The sequence below is a fragment of the Ceratotherium simum genome, chromosome 1 (assembly GCF_057802395.1).
Source record: "Ceratotherium simum simum isolate JZ-2026a chromosome 1, ASM5780239v1, whole genome shotgun sequence".
Taxonomy (NCBI): Eukaryota; Metazoa; Chordata; class Mammalia; order Perissodactyla; family Rhinocerotidae; genus Ceratotherium; species Ceratotherium simum.
In genome coordinates this window covers 17,739,436-17,759,828 of record NC_141900.1, presented here as the reverse complement: position 1 = coordinate 17,759,828, position 20,393 = coordinate 17,739,436, and the positions used below count along the sequence as shown (strand labels likewise).

The following is a 20,393-nucleotide window of genomic DNA, read 5'->3' as shown; positions in this document are numbered from 1 at the left end:
AAAAAGAGACACTGAATGTCACACTTCTCCTAGAGGTCATGAGGGTTTTCCCAGGTGACTGACTACAAGAGTGAAGTGAAGCTCCACTCACCTATTGTTTAAGGCTCCCCCAAGGTCACAGTCACAAGGTCGACATCCATCCAAATCATTGCTTAAGCCCCAGTGCTCTGGCTGTAGAACAAAAGTTTAAACATCTAAAGGTGGGTTCCTGTAATTACACAGTAGACTCAGCAAGAAACAAGTTACGGCGTGTTTTGGTTCTTCCACCAAACGTTCATTTGCACCGTGAAAGCAGAAAGCCAACAAAAGGAATGAGTATGAGTATTCTGAAATAAAGGGACCCAAGCTGCAGTGACGTCACTGGGGTCAGAGAGGGTTACACATAATCCCACAATAATGCCAGATCACAGAGTAGTTTCTCTGCCCAGCAAAAGGCCTTCATCCAATAATGAACACGAGCAAGCAGTTAAGATGCCAATTTTCTTCATGAGACTTACTCTGGCAGTAAGAAAGTTTGGGCAAATATTTGGCAGGCCTTTAAACTTTCCCTAAGTTCAGTCTGTCATAAACTCCATAGGAAAAGCTCCTCAAGGATTTATCTATGTGGAAACACAGCATAAAGCAAGGACTATTTTCACAACTGAAAGGTGAGGAGATCACCGAGTCTTGAGAACACTGGAGACAGAAATAAGAAATGGGAGAGAACTGATATGGGGAGAACTCTTTGCACCTCAACAAATTCATATTTCCTAATGAACAGATAAAACCAAGTTCACCAGTTTAAATCAGATTCCAGAAATTTAAGAATCTATCAGGATACATGCAAAAATACATATTTAGGGCTGGCCCCGTGGCTTGGTGGTTAAGTGCATGCGCTCCGCTGCCGGCGGCCCAGGTTCGGAACCCGGGCGTGCACCGACGCGCCGCTTCTCCGGCCATGCTGAGGCCGCGTCCCACATACAGCAACTAGAGGGATGTGCAACTATGACATGCAACTATCTACTGGGGCTTTGGGGAAAAAAAAGAAAAAAAAGGAGGATTAGCATGAATGTTAGCTCAGGGCTGATCTTCCTCTCACACACACAAAAAAACATATTTAGTGGTCATAAACATAATTTGGGGTCAGCAGACCCCCTCTCCCAAATTATAAAAGCAATCACAAGTACGTTATAAAAGATACAGAATAATTTTTAAAAATTACTCTCATAATTATTCCACCCAGAATCACTACGGTAAATTTTTTGGTGTATTTCCTTCCAGATTTTGTTTCTCTTGATGAATTTTTTTCCTACATAATCAAGATACTAGTCACATCCTGTATTTTTTTTATACCAGCATAAGTATTTCCTCATGTTATTGTCATTTTCAATGGCAACCAACTATCACACTGTATAGAAGGCCGCAAATTTACTTAACTATTTTCCCCACTTCTGCTTCCAAGTTTTGTGCTATGACTAATAAAAGACACAGTGAGTCTTCCGGTGAATATATCTTTGTCCAATTTTCTGATTATTTCATTAGGACAGATTCCCAGCAGTGGGATTACTGGGTCAAAGGGCATGCACATTTCTGCAGGCTGCTGATACATATCTCTAAACGCTTTTCACAAAGTATGAACCAATTTGCATTTCCATCAGCAGCATACAAGCACCAGCCCTCATTATGTCCTCACTAATAGTCAGCATTACCATTTTTTAAAACTTTCATTAATTTTGTCTGTAAAAATGGTATTTCACTGTGGTTTTACTTTACAATTCTAACAGCAATGGTGAATATCTTGTCAAAATTATTCACTAGTAATTCCGCTTTTGTGAATTGTCTATTTGTGTCTTTTAACATTTATAAGTAAGGGAGATGGTAGAATCTACAATGGTGAAAGCATTCTCTACTAAAACATGTCATATTCACAAACTCCCCATCCCATGTAATTAAGATTTACTTACCAGACACTGGTCACAATGCTGTCCTGTCACCAGACGCTTACAGTAGCAGTAACCAGTCTCAGAATCACAAGGATTCCCGCCAGGAATCGTTCCCAGAGGATTGCAGGCACAAGCTTTATTCAAGATAAAATGAAGTAAAGAAACACAAGTCAAGTGAGTCCAAAGTAGTAGTCTGGATTTAGAATTGCACAGTAAAATGGGAATTATGTATAGAGAAGAACTCCCAAACTTTCTAACAAACGTACTTACATTTACAGCCAAATGGCTCTTCAGCACTTAAACCATAGAAGCCTTCTTTGCAAATATCACAATGTTCTCCTTCCACATGTAATTTACACCGACACTGACCAGCAATGAGACCAGCAGAAAAATCAGTGTAACTGTCACAGACTCCCCCATTCTGAGAGCCAGCTGGGTTACAGGCACATTCTAAGGAGAAAGAAAAGCACCAGGTAATACAGCGTGTGTGTTTGCATAAATACATATGTTCCCTTCATCCCTCCAAATGTCACACAAACAGACAAAAAGAAGGCTCAACTACCAAGTACATTCCACTCCCAGCAACCTGTATAACAAAGTGATAAGGCTGAGGTCCTGAGAGGATGGTACCTTCCAGACTACCCAACTTGAAAGGTGACCTGAAACAGGCCCCACATCATGACCCTTTCCCCACGTACGTTCACAGAGATTAGGATCTCGGAGGTCCCTCTCCGGGTGCTGGTAGTAGAACGGTTTGCACTGCTCACAGTTGCGCCCCATCGTGTTGTGCTGACAGTCATCACACACGCCTCCACTGACGTTCCCAGTGGCCAAGTAAACCGCCATGTCAAAGTGGCATGAGCTGGAATGTTCGTTGCAGTTACACTCTGTGAGACAAGACCAGTGTCAAGAAAAGCCTTTTACAGAGCCGGTCTTCCTCAGCAAAAAGAGGAGGATTAGCATGGATGTTAGCTCAGGGCTGATATTCCTCAAAAAAAAAAAGAAAAGCCTTTTAAATCTACTTACCAATGGAGGATGGGGTTGGCAGGAAGGAAGCTAATTTTGGAAACTAGGGACAAAGTTCAGGCAAAGCAGCAGTTAACAAGAAGGTGCTCATAGTGAAAAAGGACAAATCTACTTATGGCACTTTAAACCCTAAATCACGCTAGAAACCTTCAAAGTGTGAACTTTACGAAATAAATGCAATCATTTGCCCTCTTTGGAAGAGCATGGGCTATAAAAAGTTGAAAACCCTTGGGGAACGTCCCATTGGATAAGCTTTCTTCCTTCCTGGGAAGGAAGGCTGCCATCCATGGAGGACGCCCTTGGGTCCCGCTCAGGGTGGGACTGGATGGAAGTACATCACTCCTGAGGATTTTCTAGGTGATATGTTCCTGGGAAAGCCTGTTTGGGTTCCCTGCTTTGAGGAACATGGTATGAAGGCCTGATTCCCCTCCTCCTCATTCCCACCACCACAGGAGGCCAGGCTCCTTAGTGAAATCATCTCTATGATTTAGTAAGGTCTGTTGAACAGCCATCTAAGCCAGCCTTCTTGAGCGCAGTCTGTCCCTCCTCTAGCGTATGCAGCAGAGTTATCTCGGTCAAACCCAGCTTTAATTATCCCACTCTCATGCTCAACAATCCACATCGATTCCTCTTGTCTTCTCACAACGAAGCTTCACTCACCCTGGCCTTCATGGGGCTCCATGCTCTAGTCTTGTGTGTCTACTCCCTGCAACAGACCATCCTGCAGAGAAGGACTGTGTCTTATCCACTGATGTATCCTTGGTGCCTAGCAGAGTATTGCCCTAGCTACACTGGTTAAATTAAACCTCGGAATCATTTCCTAGCATAGACTCCGTCGTGGTCACGTGAATGCCCTTGGGGCCTTGTCCTCTGAGTTGTTCTCCTTATCTGAACTCCCTCCCATCTTCCCCCCGTCTCTTTACCTAAACAATCTTAACTATTCAAGCAAAGGCCAGCTAGGTTGTACTTACTAACAAAACCTTGACTACTCTAGCCTTCACTGGTTTCTGAACTTCTAGAACAGTCCTTCTCAGCGGGGGCAGAGGCAGGCATGCTCCTCTGGAGGACAGTATATCAGAATCCCTGTGTGTGGGGTGGGGAGGGGTGGTGGTGTTTCAAATTACACCTCTGCCCAGAGAATACCTCTGGGATGGATGGATGGATGAAGTATACCACAGGCTGCAGCTGGGCTGGCACAGAAACAAGGCCGAAAACTCTACTCCATATCTCTTAGCCCTTAATGATCTACCATGCCATATTTTTCTTTCAATTTTCTCTCATGGTCATCTTGACTTAAAAACAATGTCAGGGACAACATCTCAGTCTTCTACTAAATCTGCCAAACACATAGTGCTGCTCAGTAAATACTAATTTATTAGTTTAATTGAATAGATACTCTAAGTTTCATAGGGGTATCGGGAAAGCTGGGAAAAGGGTAGTAACTTTTCTTCTTTCTGCAAAATAGTGTACTATTATAGCACCTCTGATCAGAAAGTGGGGACTAGAGTCCAAATTGATTCAAAATGTCTCTCTGACTGAGACTTACTTTTACAGGCATTGCTGTTTCGACCTTCAGCAGGTCTCCAAGGTAAATCATGGTAGAAATCCATGCACAGTTCACAATTTAAGCCCTTGGTATTATGCCTGCACATACAGTGTCCGTGAACCTTGAAAGTTATCAAAACAGGAAAGAACAAAGTAAGAAAGAGACTAATGGCCAGCTTTTCTCCACAATCAATGGAAAATATAACCCCCTTTTCACACTGATCTCTAGCTCACTACATGCGAGTTTCTTTGTTTTTATTTTGTCCCTCCCCACAGTGACTTCTATCTCCTTGTTGATGGTTACAACTCCCATCTCTAGTAGTTCCTACTACGTAATGGATGCTCACTAAATATTTTATGGAAGTATCTATGAAAAGAACCAGATGAACAAAATCAGTCACTTATGAATTTTTTAAAAAACAAACTAGTTAAGAGTTAAAAAAAAATCTATTATAATAGAAATTAACAAATGTTATAATGCAGAATTAAAAGTATACACACCATCCGGGAACTAACTTACATTACCGTAAGTTTTACCACTCGGCCCTGTAAAAGAAAGGCTTTTGCTGCTTGTTTTATTTTATTTTGTTTTTGACTGCAGGCACAGCACTTAAGTTTTCAACCAAAATGAGATGTTAAAAATTAACCATTTGCCATATTTACATTTATTTTTTTCCTTTAAGTGAGGAAATACGAAATCTCAGAAAAAGATAGAAGTTAATTGCTTTATGAAGGACCTATGATGAGCTACATTGCATTGTCTCACTGCAAGGCATGCTTAAGACCTCTGAGGCATAAAAACAATAAATTCTTTAGGACCACCAAATGCACAGGAACATGGGCACCTCACAATGAACACGCAACACCAGTTTCTATAGAATGGAATTCAGGAACAGGACAGACAGGTCCACCCTGGACCCACTTTGACAGGAGTGCAGTCAGCAGACTAAAATCCTCTAATTAACAAGGGGGTTTTACATAGATTGAAAAACAGTTCCAAAGCACATAGCACAGGACTCTACAGTGTCTGAATAAACAGTACAATGTACTGTGAGACGCCTGATAATGACATGACTACACAACATTAGCTACATACGAGATTTGTTACACTGCAAAGGAAATACAATCTACCGAGCATTCTCTGAAAGATGTAGCAACAGGATTAGAAAGACACATCCTCCCTTTAGGCTCTGTTAAAAATGCAACTTTATGTAATAAATGTTCTAACTGGAGCCAAGGGAAGGCAGAAGTTTTAGAGAGTTGAATACACTCAATCCTGCACCTTCTTAGGTAAGGACCAGCGATCTTTGAAAAGGCAAACAGCAAAGAAGCAAGACACCCTCCATCAAGAAGGGAAGCCCAGTCTAGTGCAAGGAACCCTGGGGCCAAGTTGGGAGCACTAGATTTGAATTTCCATCTGCCAAGTACTTACTTAGGGCCCTTTGGCAAATGACTTAACCCCTGGTCTCTTCTAATAAGGCTAGTTGGTTTAGTAAATCCTGTCCGGCTTTAAAAATCCTATGGGTCTCTAAGAATTACCAGTTCACTTAGAAACCGGTAAAATGCCCTAACGTTTTCCATTTGGCAAATCACCCAAATTCCAAATTTTTAGAAGTACATAATTTGAAAACACAGCATAAAAGTGGGAAAAGAATGAAACTAGAAGACATCAAGAAACAAAGTCCATTTGATTCCTAAATGATATCCTGTGGTTCTAGGTTCAAATTTCCAGTTTCTTTGGGTTAGGATCAGTTTATGCCTTCTAGTGTAAGGACTGGAAGGCTTGTGGTTTTTGATCTTCCCTAAAGTAAAGGAAGATGCGATTGTTATTTAGACAATTTTTTAATCCTTGTTGATTAAAATATCTAATGTAGCAGTAGGCTGCAGCAACAATTTCCAAAAATTAATTCAGTGTCTATGAAACAAGCAGTACTTACATTCTCATAGTCCGAGAAAGTCATCAAAGAAAAAATCAACAATCAACCCCCAGAATGGCACAAAGTGCTAACTGTAAGTCTGGAAAAATAAGACCCCTAGAAAATGTGAAAGCAGTAAGACCAGCTTCAATTTGCCTTTTAGAATCACCTGTCTAAAGGAGAAAGCCGCACAGAGCACTTGCTTACCATTCCTTCTACTTCTTCATCGAATCCATCCACAGGAGCGCATTCACTGGCATGGCCATAGCAGAAGCAATTTCCTCGAACCACCATGTCATAAACTGCATAATAGTACTTTTCTCTGATTTCCATTCTGGAATCCAAAAGGTTATCTCCCAAAGTATGTAGTTTCACAAACTTGATTCTCAAGTTGGTGATTTTTAAGAGATCTACGAAGGTCACCAAGAAGATGAAAAGTCTGATCAAATAAGCAAGACTTCTTTCACAATTATACAACATCATTCCTCTTTATAGAAAGGCACAATGAAGAAAATGGCTTATGTAACGTTTACCCCCCTTGTATGATCTAGATGACCATAATAGTAAAGTTTAACAAAACCAGACAGTCTCTGGAAGAAAGAAAGAAAGGATACCACCTTCTCTTCAGTTTAATAAGAATGTCTATTCTGTGATGGATTTGTTTGCAGACTGATGTTCCAGGAAGAAGTGTGAAAGTGGAGAAATTTAAGAATGCAGCTGTGCGGTTGCCAGAACCCACTGGCACATACTAATCTAAACTATTGCAATACCATCTGCTTCCCACAGCCATTGGTGCCAGTCCCAAAATCAGAAAATTCCATTCAGGTGGGAAAGGGTTCATCAAAGCACTCCAATTTCATTATTATGATAAGCTAGTTAGAAAGAAACATTTCTGTGTTTATTTTGGGGGAGGAAAATACAATCTGAAATTTCCCACCATTTAGACGAAATCCAGCCACTAAAATAGATTTAACACTATAGAATAACCGCAATCCAGAGACAGAATTCTTAATCAAGTTTTTACGCAACATTACAATCTACAACTTTTGTTCTAGTTTTACAATATAATTTACCATACAATTACCAATGTAATATAGCGGCATAAGGATAAAGGAGCTTAGTATTAGGATGTTGAGGTGAATTATTTTTTCCTACATACAAGTTACTTGTAAATCAATTCCTCTTATTTTATCTTTTCTTCTTTTTTCTGGGTCTACAGACCTATGCTTATTGCAGAAGTTGGGCTATCAATTACACTCTATAGTAACTTGATGAACCAAGAGCCATTCAACTGTCTTCACCAGTGTTTTCATTAATTACAAAGTTGCTCTTGCTGAGTGGACCCCAAAAGATTGATTAATCCATCTGCCCTCCCATTTAGCTCTGTAGCTTGAAATTGCTCCTAAGCTTTACTTTCTTTTCTGCTGATGCATTCTAAAAATTTACAACACAGGACAAGAGGGTATTGGCCCAGCACATCAGATACTTTCAAAGCCCAAATCCAATTTTAAATACTTATAATATGTGCATAGCTTACAATGGAGACTATAGAAATAGCTGTGGGTTGAAAGAGAAAGTCCATGAGTCTATGCATTAAACTTAGGCTCTTTGTAAATCAAAACCTAAACAGAGAAACCGTGGTACTCTTCAGCTGAATGGAATTTATGAATGCCAACATTTCCTCCCGCACAAATGCTCCTGCACAGGATGAGCACAAGCGTCTATTGACGAGACCAAACAACAAACTTGAAGAGCAGCTGGAGTATTTAGAAACCCTTGAACTGATCTTTGTGGAAGCCCTCAGAAGAGCAAATATGCTCCCTCCACTCTCTCCTGCCATATTTAACAACCACTAAGCCTGTATTGACTGCTGCCCTAAGAGGCAAAATCACTTTTGAAGTGAGTCTTAGAGGTCTCAACAATAGGGACAACCAAAGAGATATTGTTCCCTTGATTACAAAGTAAATCGAAAGCATGAGCACTTAAAATGGATGCTTCTTTAATATAGAAATAGATTTTCTGATGCCATTTAACAACAAAAGATAAGAGAATTATAATGGCAACACATTCCCCAAGTCCCACGAATTTCACCTAAAAAGGAGCAGACCGTGAGTCCTTTTAGGGACCAGGAGGTGTTTGCCACGGAGCCCAGGCGGTCATTTCTCACAGCTTGCTTTTGAGAGCAGGGAGGGCAGGCCTCACAGAGCTCACTCAGAAATGGCACAGGGCTGGACGTGCCCTTAAATATTTGTTTTACAATAGAATGAATGAGTCAATTACAGACCAGAGACAGTCTGGGCCACATGTAAAATTGACTCAAGTGGGGAAACAGCACTCTTCTGGCAATATTCCCTGGACTGCTTCCATTCTACTCTTGCATGCTTCAGGCGGGAAAATTCTGTGGGGCCTTGATTAAAAACAGGGCCACGCTCAGCTGGGAAAGATCAGCAAGAATCAGCCCCACCTCGGCTCAAGTGACTAGCTCAGCAGCAGGAGAGGGCATCTCGTCCCTGCACTCTGACTTATGGGACCAGGTCCACAAAAGAGCTAAGAGGCTGCTGATGGCAACACTGACAGCAACAGTAGCAGCAGCAGCTTCAACGTACTGAACTCTTCCTATGCGTCAGGCACTTGGGTATGTCGTTTATATACATGAACTCATCGTCCTTCCATAACAACCCTAAGGTCAATATTACTGTCTCCATTTACAGATGAAAAAACAGAGGCTAAAAACAGTTTCACATAAATTACTTGCCCAAGGTAACATAGCTATAATATGCCAGAACTGGGATTTAACCCCAGGTCTGACTCCAAAGCCCTTTCTTTTAATTTGTGCACATTCTGCCTCCCAAGAAGATCAAGACGGAATTCTGTAAAAACACAGGCATAGCTGTTGAATGCTGGAAAGAGCTCTGAACTGAGAATCATAACACATGGGTTCAGGATCTGACTGACATTAAATAGCCATGTTACCTTATGCAATGTTATTCCAACCCTCTGAACTTCAGTTTACTCCTCTGTTAAATGGAAATACAGCCTTCACCTTATTGAGCCTATAGAACATGTCTGAGGCTTCTGATTTTCCCCCAGTATTCTTTCTTCTCTTCCTCTTTTGACAATAAGAGCTCTAGCCAAGAGTTTGAGAGAGTACATGGCCACCTGGCTAGAGATGTTTCCCCGTGTCTCCTGTGGTGTAGCCACGTGACTAATTTTGGCCAATGGGACGTGAGCAGAAGTAATGTACAGCTTCCACATCGCTTGCCCTTCACTTCCTCCCCTCCTACAGGTTGGGACAAGGACATGGTGGTGTCGGGCCTGCTCCAACCATGTGGATAAAGACTACAAGACAGAAGGAACCTGGGAACCTGGGTGACCTAATTTAGCCAGCTTTAGCAATACAAACACAAAACATTCAGTTAAATTTGAATTTCAGATAAATAGCTAATCATTTTTTAGTATAAGTATGGCCCAAATCACATGGAACACAGTTACACCAACCACAAATACTGTACAGGATACTTGTACTAGTCACAAATATTACATGAGATATAGTTATACTAAAAAAATAATTTGTTGTTTAACTGCAATTCAAATTTAACTGGGTATCATCCTGTATTTTATTTGATAAGCCTACTTATGGCAACTGAGCTACATTTCTCCTCTGGAAATCCCTCTGGGTGATTTCATAAGAGAGAAATATACTTCTATTTTATTTGAGCCACTATATTTTTGGGGACACTTTGTTATAACAGTTTAATCTATACCATAATTTTTATACATATATATATAATATGTATATGATATATGTCATATATATATAATATGTATATGATATATGTCATATATATATATATATTATACTTAGCAGCAAAATAAATAAGGTATTATGACCAGCATAATTGCTTGAGCACATAAGACATAAATCTTTTACTCTTATCAAAATGTGTTCCCCATCAGTAAGGACTTTGTGCCGATTGCAGGAGCTCCTGGTAGGTACTGCAGAGAAAGAAGGAAAGGAAGTGGGTGGAGTTAGCACTGAATATTTATATTCTGGGTAGCATTGCTCTGGGTAAGAGTTCTTCCATGATTGCTGTTTTCCATCAAAGCTTCTATTTGAAAACAAGCTTACTCTGTATCCTTGGACTATAAGGATCTTCTATTCTGAAAGCTGGATCTAAAGCACGAAATATCACCTAAAAATAGATATAAGAGTAATTGGTATTTTTGCAACGATCAAAAACTAGATTTGCAATTCAAATGTAAAACCAAAAAAGCAAACCTCTCCTTCCGTTGAGGGTTCAATGTCAGAATATCGGGAATCACAAATTATGTCATCGACTTTTTTCATGGGGCCTGTTGAAATGCCCGGAAATGAGCTCTCACAGTCGTAGGCAAAGTATCTGTACACGCCCCAGGTTCTCCCAAAATCAGACGACCGTTCTATCAGCATAGCGGCTGGGCGGAATGTCTAAGGGAGAGACAGAGAAGGCTCACTTGATGCTTTTTATTGGTAATCTGTATTTTTTTAAAATCTCAAGAGGAAAATATCACTCAACTGTGTGCCACAAACTCTGACTGCATGTGGTTGGTATTTCAGACTGTGGCTGGATTTCAAATAGTTCGAGCTGTTCCATGAGCTTCTTCTTGTAAGGAAAGTGCCTATCCTCCAAATATTGCACTTTCCCCCACTCTACCAGAGATTAGTAAGCTGTTTCTCTTTAGAAGCTGATTACAAACAGGCCTTAATAGCAGACAACTTTTGGTATATTTAGTCACCATGCCCATACTATAATCGGTTAGTTTGAGTGAAAAGGAATGAAATTGTGATATTTCCTACAATATGGATGAACCTTGAAAATATTATACTAAGAAATAAGCCAGACACAAAAGGCCACATATTATATGATGCCACTTATATGAAATGTCTTGAATAGGCAAGTACATAGAGACAGGAAGTAGATTAGAGGTTACCAGGGGATTTGGGGAGGGGGTAATGACGAGTTATGCTTAAGGGGTACAGAGTGTCTATCTGAGGTGATGAAAAAGTTCTGGAAATAGACAGTGATGATGGTTGCACAACATTGTGAATATACCGAATGCCACTGAACTGCATACTTAAAAATCGTTAAAAAGGCGTATTTTGTGTTATGCATATTTTACCACACACATACACACACACAAAACTAGGGAATGCTTCAAAGAGAAGATGGCATCAAACTAGATCTTAAAAGGGTGACTAGGTGTTTTCCAGGCAGGGGGCAGAGATGGCTACAGGTGGCAGAAGAGGATGGTTGGGGCAGGGTAGGAAGGAATTTGCCTGCCACGCTAAGGGATTTATCTTTATGCAATGGAAGGGGAACTCTGAAAGATTTAAGTGGACAGAAAGAAATGATCAGATTGCACTTTGGAAAAATAACTCTGTGGCAGAATCACTGGACATGGAAAAAACAAGAGACAAGAAACCAAGTGATAGAAAAACGATGAAGGTCTTAACTCAAGCATTACAGTACAGATAGACAGAAAGGGATGGAAATGACTGCTCTGAAAATTTAATGAAAGTAAAAGACATTGAATTGCACTTGGTGATCAATTAGATTTCAGTGGAGAGGGAGGGAGAGGAAAGAAACATGGGCACCTGAGCTTAGGTAGCTGGGAGGACTATTCTGCTAATATAACAAAGACACAGAAGAGAAGCGAAGGCATTTGGTTTTGGAATAGTCCTATGAGAGGTATCCATGTGGGGACGCCCACTGGACAACTGGAAACAGTGGTCTGGCACACAGCTGCAAGAATGGAGCCTGAAACATGGATTTAGGAGTCACTGTATACATACAATATTTGAAACCTCCAAAGACGTAATTTCTGCCCTCAAAAGCAAAGGGGAAGATAAAAAAGAGCCAAAGTCGGTGCTCCAGGAAAATGCATCAACAAAGGACTAGACACAGAAGGAAAGAGAGTGGCGCCAGGAACTTTAATTACATTTAACCTTCTGTTGTGGGCTGAACTGTGTCCTCCCAAAACTCTTATGTTGAAGACTTAACCCCCAGTACCTCAGAATGTGACTGTATTTGGAGACAGGGTTTTTAAGAGATAAATAAAGTAAAATGAGGTCATTAGAGTGGGCCCTAATCTGATCTGACTGGTGTCCTTATACGAAGAAGAAATTAGGACGCAGACACATATGGAGGGAAGACCGTGTGAAGACACAGGGAGAAGGCAGCCATCTACAAGCCAAGGAGAGAAAGAGGCCACAGAAGAAACCAACTCTGCTGACACTTTGATCTCAGACTTTCAGCCTCCAGAATTGTGAGAAAATAAATTTCTGTGGTTTAAGCCGCCCAGTCTGTGGTACTTTGTGATGGCAGCCCTAGGAAACCAACACGCCCTCACCACACATCTGTCTCACAGACAAGGAAATTGGGGCTCACAGACATCAAGTGACTTGCTGGCTATCGGCAGAGCTTAGATTCGGATCCAGGCAGAATTAAGACTAAACCTATCTTGCTGCCTTACTGGCTAATGGCATCATAGAAGACTGAAAAATGGATGTCAGAGAGGAAGGAGGGAAAAGACGAGAATCCTGGAAACAGGCAGGATGCAGGTTTAGGAGGGTGTGGCGAACAGGGTCAACTGGAAATAAGAGATGAAGCAGAATGAGCGCTAAAAATAGGCAAACGCTGCAACACCGAACAGGGTAAGTGCATTTTAGGAAGTCTAAGTCAGATTACAATGGAGGAAGAGCACGAAAGAGAAGCCAACCTAGCAAACAGAACCCGAACACTCACTTCTGAATTAAAACCATGGCTTGACAGAAATTTGGGTGATGACTAATGGGGAAAACTAGTACCTTCCCAGACCTCCTGTACCTTCCTTAATAATCCTGATGGTCTTTCTCACTGATACAGGAGACAAGAGTAATAAACTGGAAGGTCACATTTTGACAGATTCTTGGACATTCACTTACTAGTTGCTCAGGTTTTTATTGTTTTACTTATTCAGAAATATAAGAAAATGATCCTTTATTGAACTCGAGAGTATTAGACTAAGAGTTTTAAAGTAAGTGAGGAAAAAACCCAATAACTAACTGACCCAGGGCAAACTCCCCAGGAGACTGGTCTCCTGGGTGGTGACACTTGGGGAGAGACGGGGCTGATGTCTCTGTGTCACAAGGGAGCAGAGAGGAAAAGCCTTACAGCCAGCCCTGGCTGTGCTTCCTTCTTTCTCCCTTCTGGAAAATTCTGAGTCCCAAAGCGCCATTGACGAGTTATCCAATTTCCTGTAGAGTTAAGAAGCTGTGGAAACTGGAACAATACATTTTACCTACATAAGAGAAGCCTTTCCATGCCCTTTGCTTAGTCATCAACCTTCTCAGGCCTCACATTGCTGTGCAATTGCCTCTGAATTCATACTAAATAAAAGAGCTATGAGAATGGGAACATCTGGCTACATACAAAAACACACTGTGTTTTCCTAGCCTAAGAAAACCTAACCCCCTTAGCAATCAGCCATCTCCATGGCAAACACGGGTGAGAATAAACAAGTATGCTTCATCCTCATCCCCTTCCTGTCCTCACTGCTGTTAATGATATCACCGCCCTCCTAGTTACTCAGCTTGGATGCCTAAGTAATCTTTGATTCATCCCTTCCCCTTTCCCTTCCACTGCTCTGCTTCTAACGTTTCTCCACTTCACGGCTGAACTTTTCATTCTAAAGGGTCCAACTGACTCCCTTAGAAAACAGCCTCCTCCTCTAGGCAACGATTTTCCAAAGCTGCAGTAGCAGAGGGTAACAAGGTATGGCAGCAAGGGGATGTGTGTGACTTGAAAAAGCTTTCCAAGTAATACTTCCAGGCCTCCTGGGTTGCAGGACGAGGCTCCCTTCTAGTCAAGAGTCACACCAGCCTTTGCATTAACACCGGCACTCTCCTAAGTCAGCCCTCCATTCATGCTGACTCAACAAGAACCTCCCATGGTGCATTCTCTTCTTGCTGTCCGCTGGCCCTCTCTGCATGTCCTCTTGGCTCCCTTGCTGAACCACAGGTCTCATTTCCTTGTCAATGGCTCTCTTTTTCCTATAAACTTCACACTCCTCAGCCAGGAGTCAAGGTCCTTCTGAGTGTAATCTTACTTCCTTTTCCTCCCCTCACCACCCCAAGCTGGCAGCGAATCTACAGAATACAGGCCGAACAAACCCTGCCCGAACTGACCTACCACCAGAGCTTTGCTCTCAGTGTCCTCCGCCAAGAACGGCTTTTCTTCCACCTCCTCCCACCGAAATCCTGCTCACTCTTCCTGGCCCGGTCAAGTGCCGTCCCAGTCCTCTCCTTATGAAGCTTTCTTCTTTATTCCAGGCTAAAATTAATCTCACCCTCCTCCATGCTAATGTCCATTGTCTGAACTTCTGCTAAGCAGTTAGCATATTCTGTCATGTAATGTAAGTTGTTTGCAAGTATATCTTTCTCCCCTGGACGATTGGAAGCTCCCCGGAGAGCTGTAACTCTGCTATCTTTTAAATCTCCCATAGGGCCTAGGGCAGTTTCTTACAAACAGAAGATGGCTGAGTACTTTCATCCACTCACTCACTCATTCAGTAAATATCTGTAGAGCAATTATTACCTGCCAAGCCTCAGCATATATAAAAACGATCACGTTCCCACTATTGCCAGGGTAGCAAGATTATCGCCATTCCCAGAGCAGAGGGGTATGTCACACTACCCTATAATGTAGGTAGTGTTATTCTTCCCATTTTGCCAATGAGGAAGCCAAAGCTCTGGCCATACATGCCAGTAAGGGGCAGAGTGGGGATTCATACCAAAGTCTGTCTAACCCCATAGACGTTGCTTTTCACACACAAGAATGAGTTCCCACTCACAAACTAAAGTCTGACAACTTGTACCCACTCTTCACATCTCAGCTCACTCACCGCCTCCTCTGCTTGACCTTGTGCATGTCTGTGCAGAATTTCATCTTTGGCCCTTGTATTCACTTGAATGAGTATTCAACTACAGAACAGTGCCCGAAGGACTTTTGGATAGAAAAGAACTCAGAACTACCCATGTACGCAAACAGATGCCGTTTTCAAAGTTAAAGATAGGACTATAAACACTAATAAAGATGATTTTGACTATTTTTAGGTGTCAAGTAACATGAAGGCAACATCCTCACGTGTGGCTGAGTTTCAATTCTAGCCACCAGGCTGAGTGCATGGTCAATGAAGTGACAAGGAGTAAGCCATGAGTTGCTGAGTGAAAGCCCTCCCGTCCCTCTCAGTATCCAGTGTCACAGTGTAAACCTTCCTCCCCAGCAGTAACAGGAGGTTCCTGGGGAGCAGGGAAGGGGATGAAGAGCTTAGGCCTGGGAACCAGCAGCCCAACATCGCTCCTGGTCACGTTCTGACTTCCACACCCACCCATGCTCCCTGGCCTCCCAGCTTTCGGTAGAGGACACAAGTGAGACTTTCATGGCTACCTGCCCACAGGTAAATTTACCCTGGCACCTTTTCCTAACCTGAGAGGGTACAGATAAGGCCCCCAACTCCAACCGAAAACTATTCAAAAGTGATTTTAATCTGAGAAGCAATAAGTAAATTATGGGTTTTATGTGCACCAACATGTACTTTAAGCCATGGGAAGTCTGTCATTTCCAGGCAGCTGCTTAAGAAGAAACAAAGGGACTTTGTACAGAGACATTCCCTAGTCCTGGAGTCATTTTACATCTCTAAAAGAAAAAGGATGAGAAAATCTGCATTTAAGAAGGCATACACACTTCTTAAGGAACTGTAAAACTGCTCCCACAAATTTTGCAAGCTAAAGATAATATACTTCCTTTTCAGTTACTAAACTCAGCATTAAAACATCAACACAAGGGATCAGGCATTTACTCTCCAGATGTTTTATTGTGGTTTGAGAGAGAGTCAAAGATGCCTCTCTCAATGGGGAAATAAAAAGATATCTAATTAAAAGTTTACAGTTGAATTACCTTAGAATAGCGGCTCTCCCTAGTTACTGCCATGAAGATAGGGTATTTGTTAAACGTAGTTATTCATGCCCACGTTTAAGACGCTGCTCAATTATCCCAATTTATGGCAATAATAATGTTTAAGTTCCCATTTAGGCCAACTCACAACTGACATCCATTTTGAAAGGAGAATTACACAGTGCTCTCATATGTCATTTGTGAGAAAGTTATGGATTCCTTACCTTGAAAGTCATTATGAGATGAGTAAAATGGAATTCTGCTTCCAAATCCAGTTGGATAGTTACATTTTCCACGCCTATGAGATTTTTAAAAAATAAAAAAGGAAACAGTAAGGTAAACAGCAACATCTGAAAACAGTTGAGACTATTTTCTTAAATTATCTTTATGCTCCTCATGGAAATCCTCTTTGCAGTCTATCTGAAGGTGAAGCTGAAGATAATAACAATAAACCTCTGTCTCGGTTTAGGTGGTAAGGCACAAATCAGAATGATTCTTCAATTGTCCACAAATCATTCTAGAGTTCAACATATTGAATCTGCTCACTGAAACAAGACATCTGGCAGAATGCCTCCAGCTGCTTTCAAGAAAGACATCTTTCACTTAACAAAAAGTTAAACATCTTCCCCATCCCCTAAGCCAAGAGGCTCTCAAAGGGGAAGGGGGGGGGAGGCACTTCCTGCGCACAGTAGGGGATCAGCTTGCAGTCTGAAGCACAGGGACACAATCCTCCTCTAGTAGAAATACAAATACTCCTTTTTTCCTTTGCAGCAGCAAAGAAAATAAATAAAAGTCTACCACATATATTAGTTATACTCCAATTTAGGAAAATCTATCCCTGATGGGGAAGCCTTCAGATGCATTTCCACAATTGAAAAACAGCGCCAAAGAGACAAAGAATCGGTCAAATAAATAAACTGGCTCAGAACAAATACTAATATCTTCCTTTTCAGGGGAAAGCCTGAACAAACAAATCAGCCTTTGTACATGCCCTGAGGGGGCGATCAGTCCCACGTTAATAGGCTAAAAAGGCCACTGGAATTCCAGAGATGGAAGCACCTCCTCCCCCATCCCTTGGGCCCTCAAGCCTGCCTGTTTGCTAAAGAGACCTTTCCACGTATCCTGTGCTTGAGAGCTTTTGGGGTCCATCTTCCACAGCAACAGAAGTTAAATGCAGAAAGACACGAATGTGTCAGAATGAATCATGTCACTAGCTGGTGTATTTTCAGGAAATCAGTGGGACTTTTGAAATAAACTCTCCCACTGGAAAACAGCCAAGTCAATTGTGGAGGGAAAGTGGTCATTGGAACGGATATGAGTTAGTTGGAATGTTAAAGAAAAACATTATAATCATACTAACTTTATCTAACTTATGAAAAAGAACCATATAATAAACCTACTCTGGACATTTCTTTTTGAGTGAAATGTTAGCCAAGCAACTATACGCCTCTCCTCTCCCAGGCTTTTAAAAACCTGCAATATTTGTTCAAAATCAAGAGATAACAAAATAACGTAAAGTACAAACAAGACTAGTACCATTTCTGTAACATAAGAACATATGCTGCAATGTGTGCCCTAAAAGCACATTCCATTTTAGACTTAGAACCTGATAAAGCATTACAGTGTTTTTAATATGGGAAGAAAAACCCACAGAGAAAAGAAACAAGATCATTCTTCCACAGCGCATTTGATTTCTGTCAGACCTGGGAATAGATCATCATGAAGGCTGAGCTAAAGGCAGCTCTACACTCCAAGCCCCTTTTGGTGCCTGAGCACTGAAAATTTCATGCCACCATGTAAAGCTCAACTTGGACAAAACACACAGAAAATAGATAAAATCGCATTCATCAAGAAAGTCTTGAATTGTGAACTGTCAGACAACAGAGAGATGACAGGGGCTAGTAACAGTTGGTCTGACTTTCTAAAGGCTGAGTTCCATCAGTCTAAGCTCACCTGATCCCCTGTGACAGAGTGACAGAGAGCTCAAGCGCCTCTCTTTGAAAATCCCTTCTTTCTGGCATTTGCCCTCTCTTGCCCCACAAATTCAAAGCTGTAGAAATTGATTAACTCCTGATGTAACCAAGAAAAACCTTCCTCTAGAACTACAGCACATGATGAACAATTTTACTGTGTGTTGACTTGATACTCAAGTCGAGGCATCCTTCTAATTGTCTTTCCGTCTCACTAGAAGAACATGGGCAGTCAGGAAGCGCTCCTAGTTTGTAACAAGCTCTATGCTACTGCAGAAGTCCCTCTGTGATTCTGCAGATTTACAGAAACTTCTCTTTCACACAACTATCAACCAAGATCTCCTCCTATAAGAATTAATAAGGCTGTAATCGATACACGCTTTCCGAGGACCAATCTATCTCAATCAAGTTGGTAACCAATGGAGTCCAAAGGCCAATGGGTAATCAACCCTCCCTGGAAACCAAGAGTCTTCTAGAAAGTATGTGTAATTTCATAATCAATGACAAGAAAGTCTATTAAGGGAGTTCCTCTTTATAGAATGATAAATAACTACAAGCATCCAAAAACTTCCCAGGTGTAGGGCATACAATCAAGAGATCTAGTAATGTCCGTGTACTTCTTTGAGAGCCCTTTCTCATAAAATTTTTTTCAAAAAGATCTAATAGTATATTGTTAATTAACAAATATAATAACTCTACCTTTATTCTGCAAATTTCAGCATTCGAGTTTGAAACAAATGCAAAACTAATTTGGGCTTAGTTTCACAGCAATAGTAACATTGTATTTGATGAACATATTAAACCAAAATGCACAGAAAGGAAAAGGGGTTGGATTTGCACACTCACTGGGGAATTGACTTGGGGTCATATCCATGTAGACAGAGCCTTTGAAAAATTACGCCTACTGCTTAGTACTATTACTAAATTTTCTCTAGTTGGAAGGAAGATGGTATGGTGGTAGTGATGGGGCTGATTCTGCCCTTTCCTTTGGGGTTGATCAAAATGAAAGATGCTTATGTTTTATGGAAGAATAAGGGCCTTCCCATGCCCTCCCCAGCACATATACACACTCCCCAAAGGGCCCCTCAGGATGAGGACTACGAAATAATTCTTTGGTCTAACGTGAACGACTGCTTTCTTACAGGAAGTGCGTGCTTCAGGCAGAAGGATCAGATTTTAACCTGGAGAAGTTGGTACTTCAGGCAGTAAATCTATCAAAGGCCATAATTACAGGGCAGAGAAACCAATCGCAATTACAAATGCCCAGGAGCAGGTAAACCCCTTCCAGGTGACCAACCACACTCCACGGAACTTGTTCCCACACCAGCCACATACCATTTTCAGATTGCCACCAAATCTTAAGGCGGTTTGGAGCAAACGTAGTGACCACATTTTCAATGAGATGACTGTCAGGATTGAGGGTCTCATGATAGGGATCTTGTGAATCGCATATGAAGCATTTTTTGTCCTCCTAAAAGCAAAGAGTTTCATGAGTCTGTGAAGCAATCTCTCACACACACAAAACAAAAGAAAAATCAAGCCCACAATACAAAAACCAAACCTACTTGCTTTAAGAAAAACGAATGTGCCAAAATTACTTAAATATCACATGCCTTTCACTCTTTAACTTATTGAGTATGAAATACTCCTGAAAATTTCCTCCTCTCTTGCAAATTCAAGGTCAAAAGTAAAAGAAAGCATTGTTTCCACAAGCTATTAATTTAATCAAAATGAAATTTCTAGGCTTAAGCCTTAATCTCAATAAATAGCCGGAGAAGCTTACTCTTAAAGTAAAATGCAGAAGAGGTATTAGAGAATTTTTGCTGACACGAAGCAAACTGAAAATAAAAGAAAAAAAGAACAATTCATTTGGCCTGATTTTCTAAAACCTACAGACGGCAGAAACCAAGTATTAAGCAGAAGTATTTAAGATTTGGGAACTACAGAATAAGATTTCTTAGCTTCGACTCTGCCGAAGCAGTGAATCTGCTGGGGTGGCGGCATGCATGCTAACCTACGAACAGCTTAGAATATCTGGGA

At 41.2% G+C, this 20,393-nt stretch overlaps 1 protein-coding gene across 2 annotated transcripts in view; it reads right to left on the bottom strand.

The window, feature by feature from the left end:
* The window catches only part of LAMB1 (laminin subunit beta 1), a 70,556-nt gene that overhangs the window by 46,403 nt on the left and 3,760 nt on the right, over nucleotides 1-20,393 (bottom strand). Inside the window, exons 4-13 of one of the 2 annotated variants that reach the window (XM_004439279.3) lie at nucleotides 19,689-19,824; nucleotides 16,608-16,681; nucleotides 10,689-10,877; nucleotides 10,539-10,602; nucleotides 6,617-6,819; nucleotides 4,495-4,615; nucleotides 2,621-2,809; nucleotides 2,193-2,372; nucleotides 1,944-2,056; nucleotides 92-171 (exon numbers count right to left, since the gene is read on the bottom strand). In XM_004439279.3, coding sequence (XP_004439336.1) covers nucleotides 92-171; nucleotides 1,944-2,056; nucleotides 2,193-2,372; nucleotides 2,621-2,809; nucleotides 4,495-4,615; nucleotides 6,617-6,819; nucleotides 10,539-10,602; nucleotides 10,689-10,877; nucleotides 16,608-16,681; nucleotides 19,689-19,824 — 1,349 coding nt within the window. Of the gene's footprint in view, nucleotides 1-91; nucleotides 172-1,943; nucleotides 2,057-2,192; nucleotides 2,373-2,620; nucleotides 2,810-3,608; nucleotides 3,670-4,494; nucleotides 4,616-6,616; nucleotides 6,820-10,538; nucleotides 10,603-10,688; nucleotides 10,878-16,607; nucleotides 16,682-19,688; nucleotides 19,825-20,393 lie in introns of those variants that run through there. The other variant, XM_087437237.1, reaches the window with a different exon arrangement.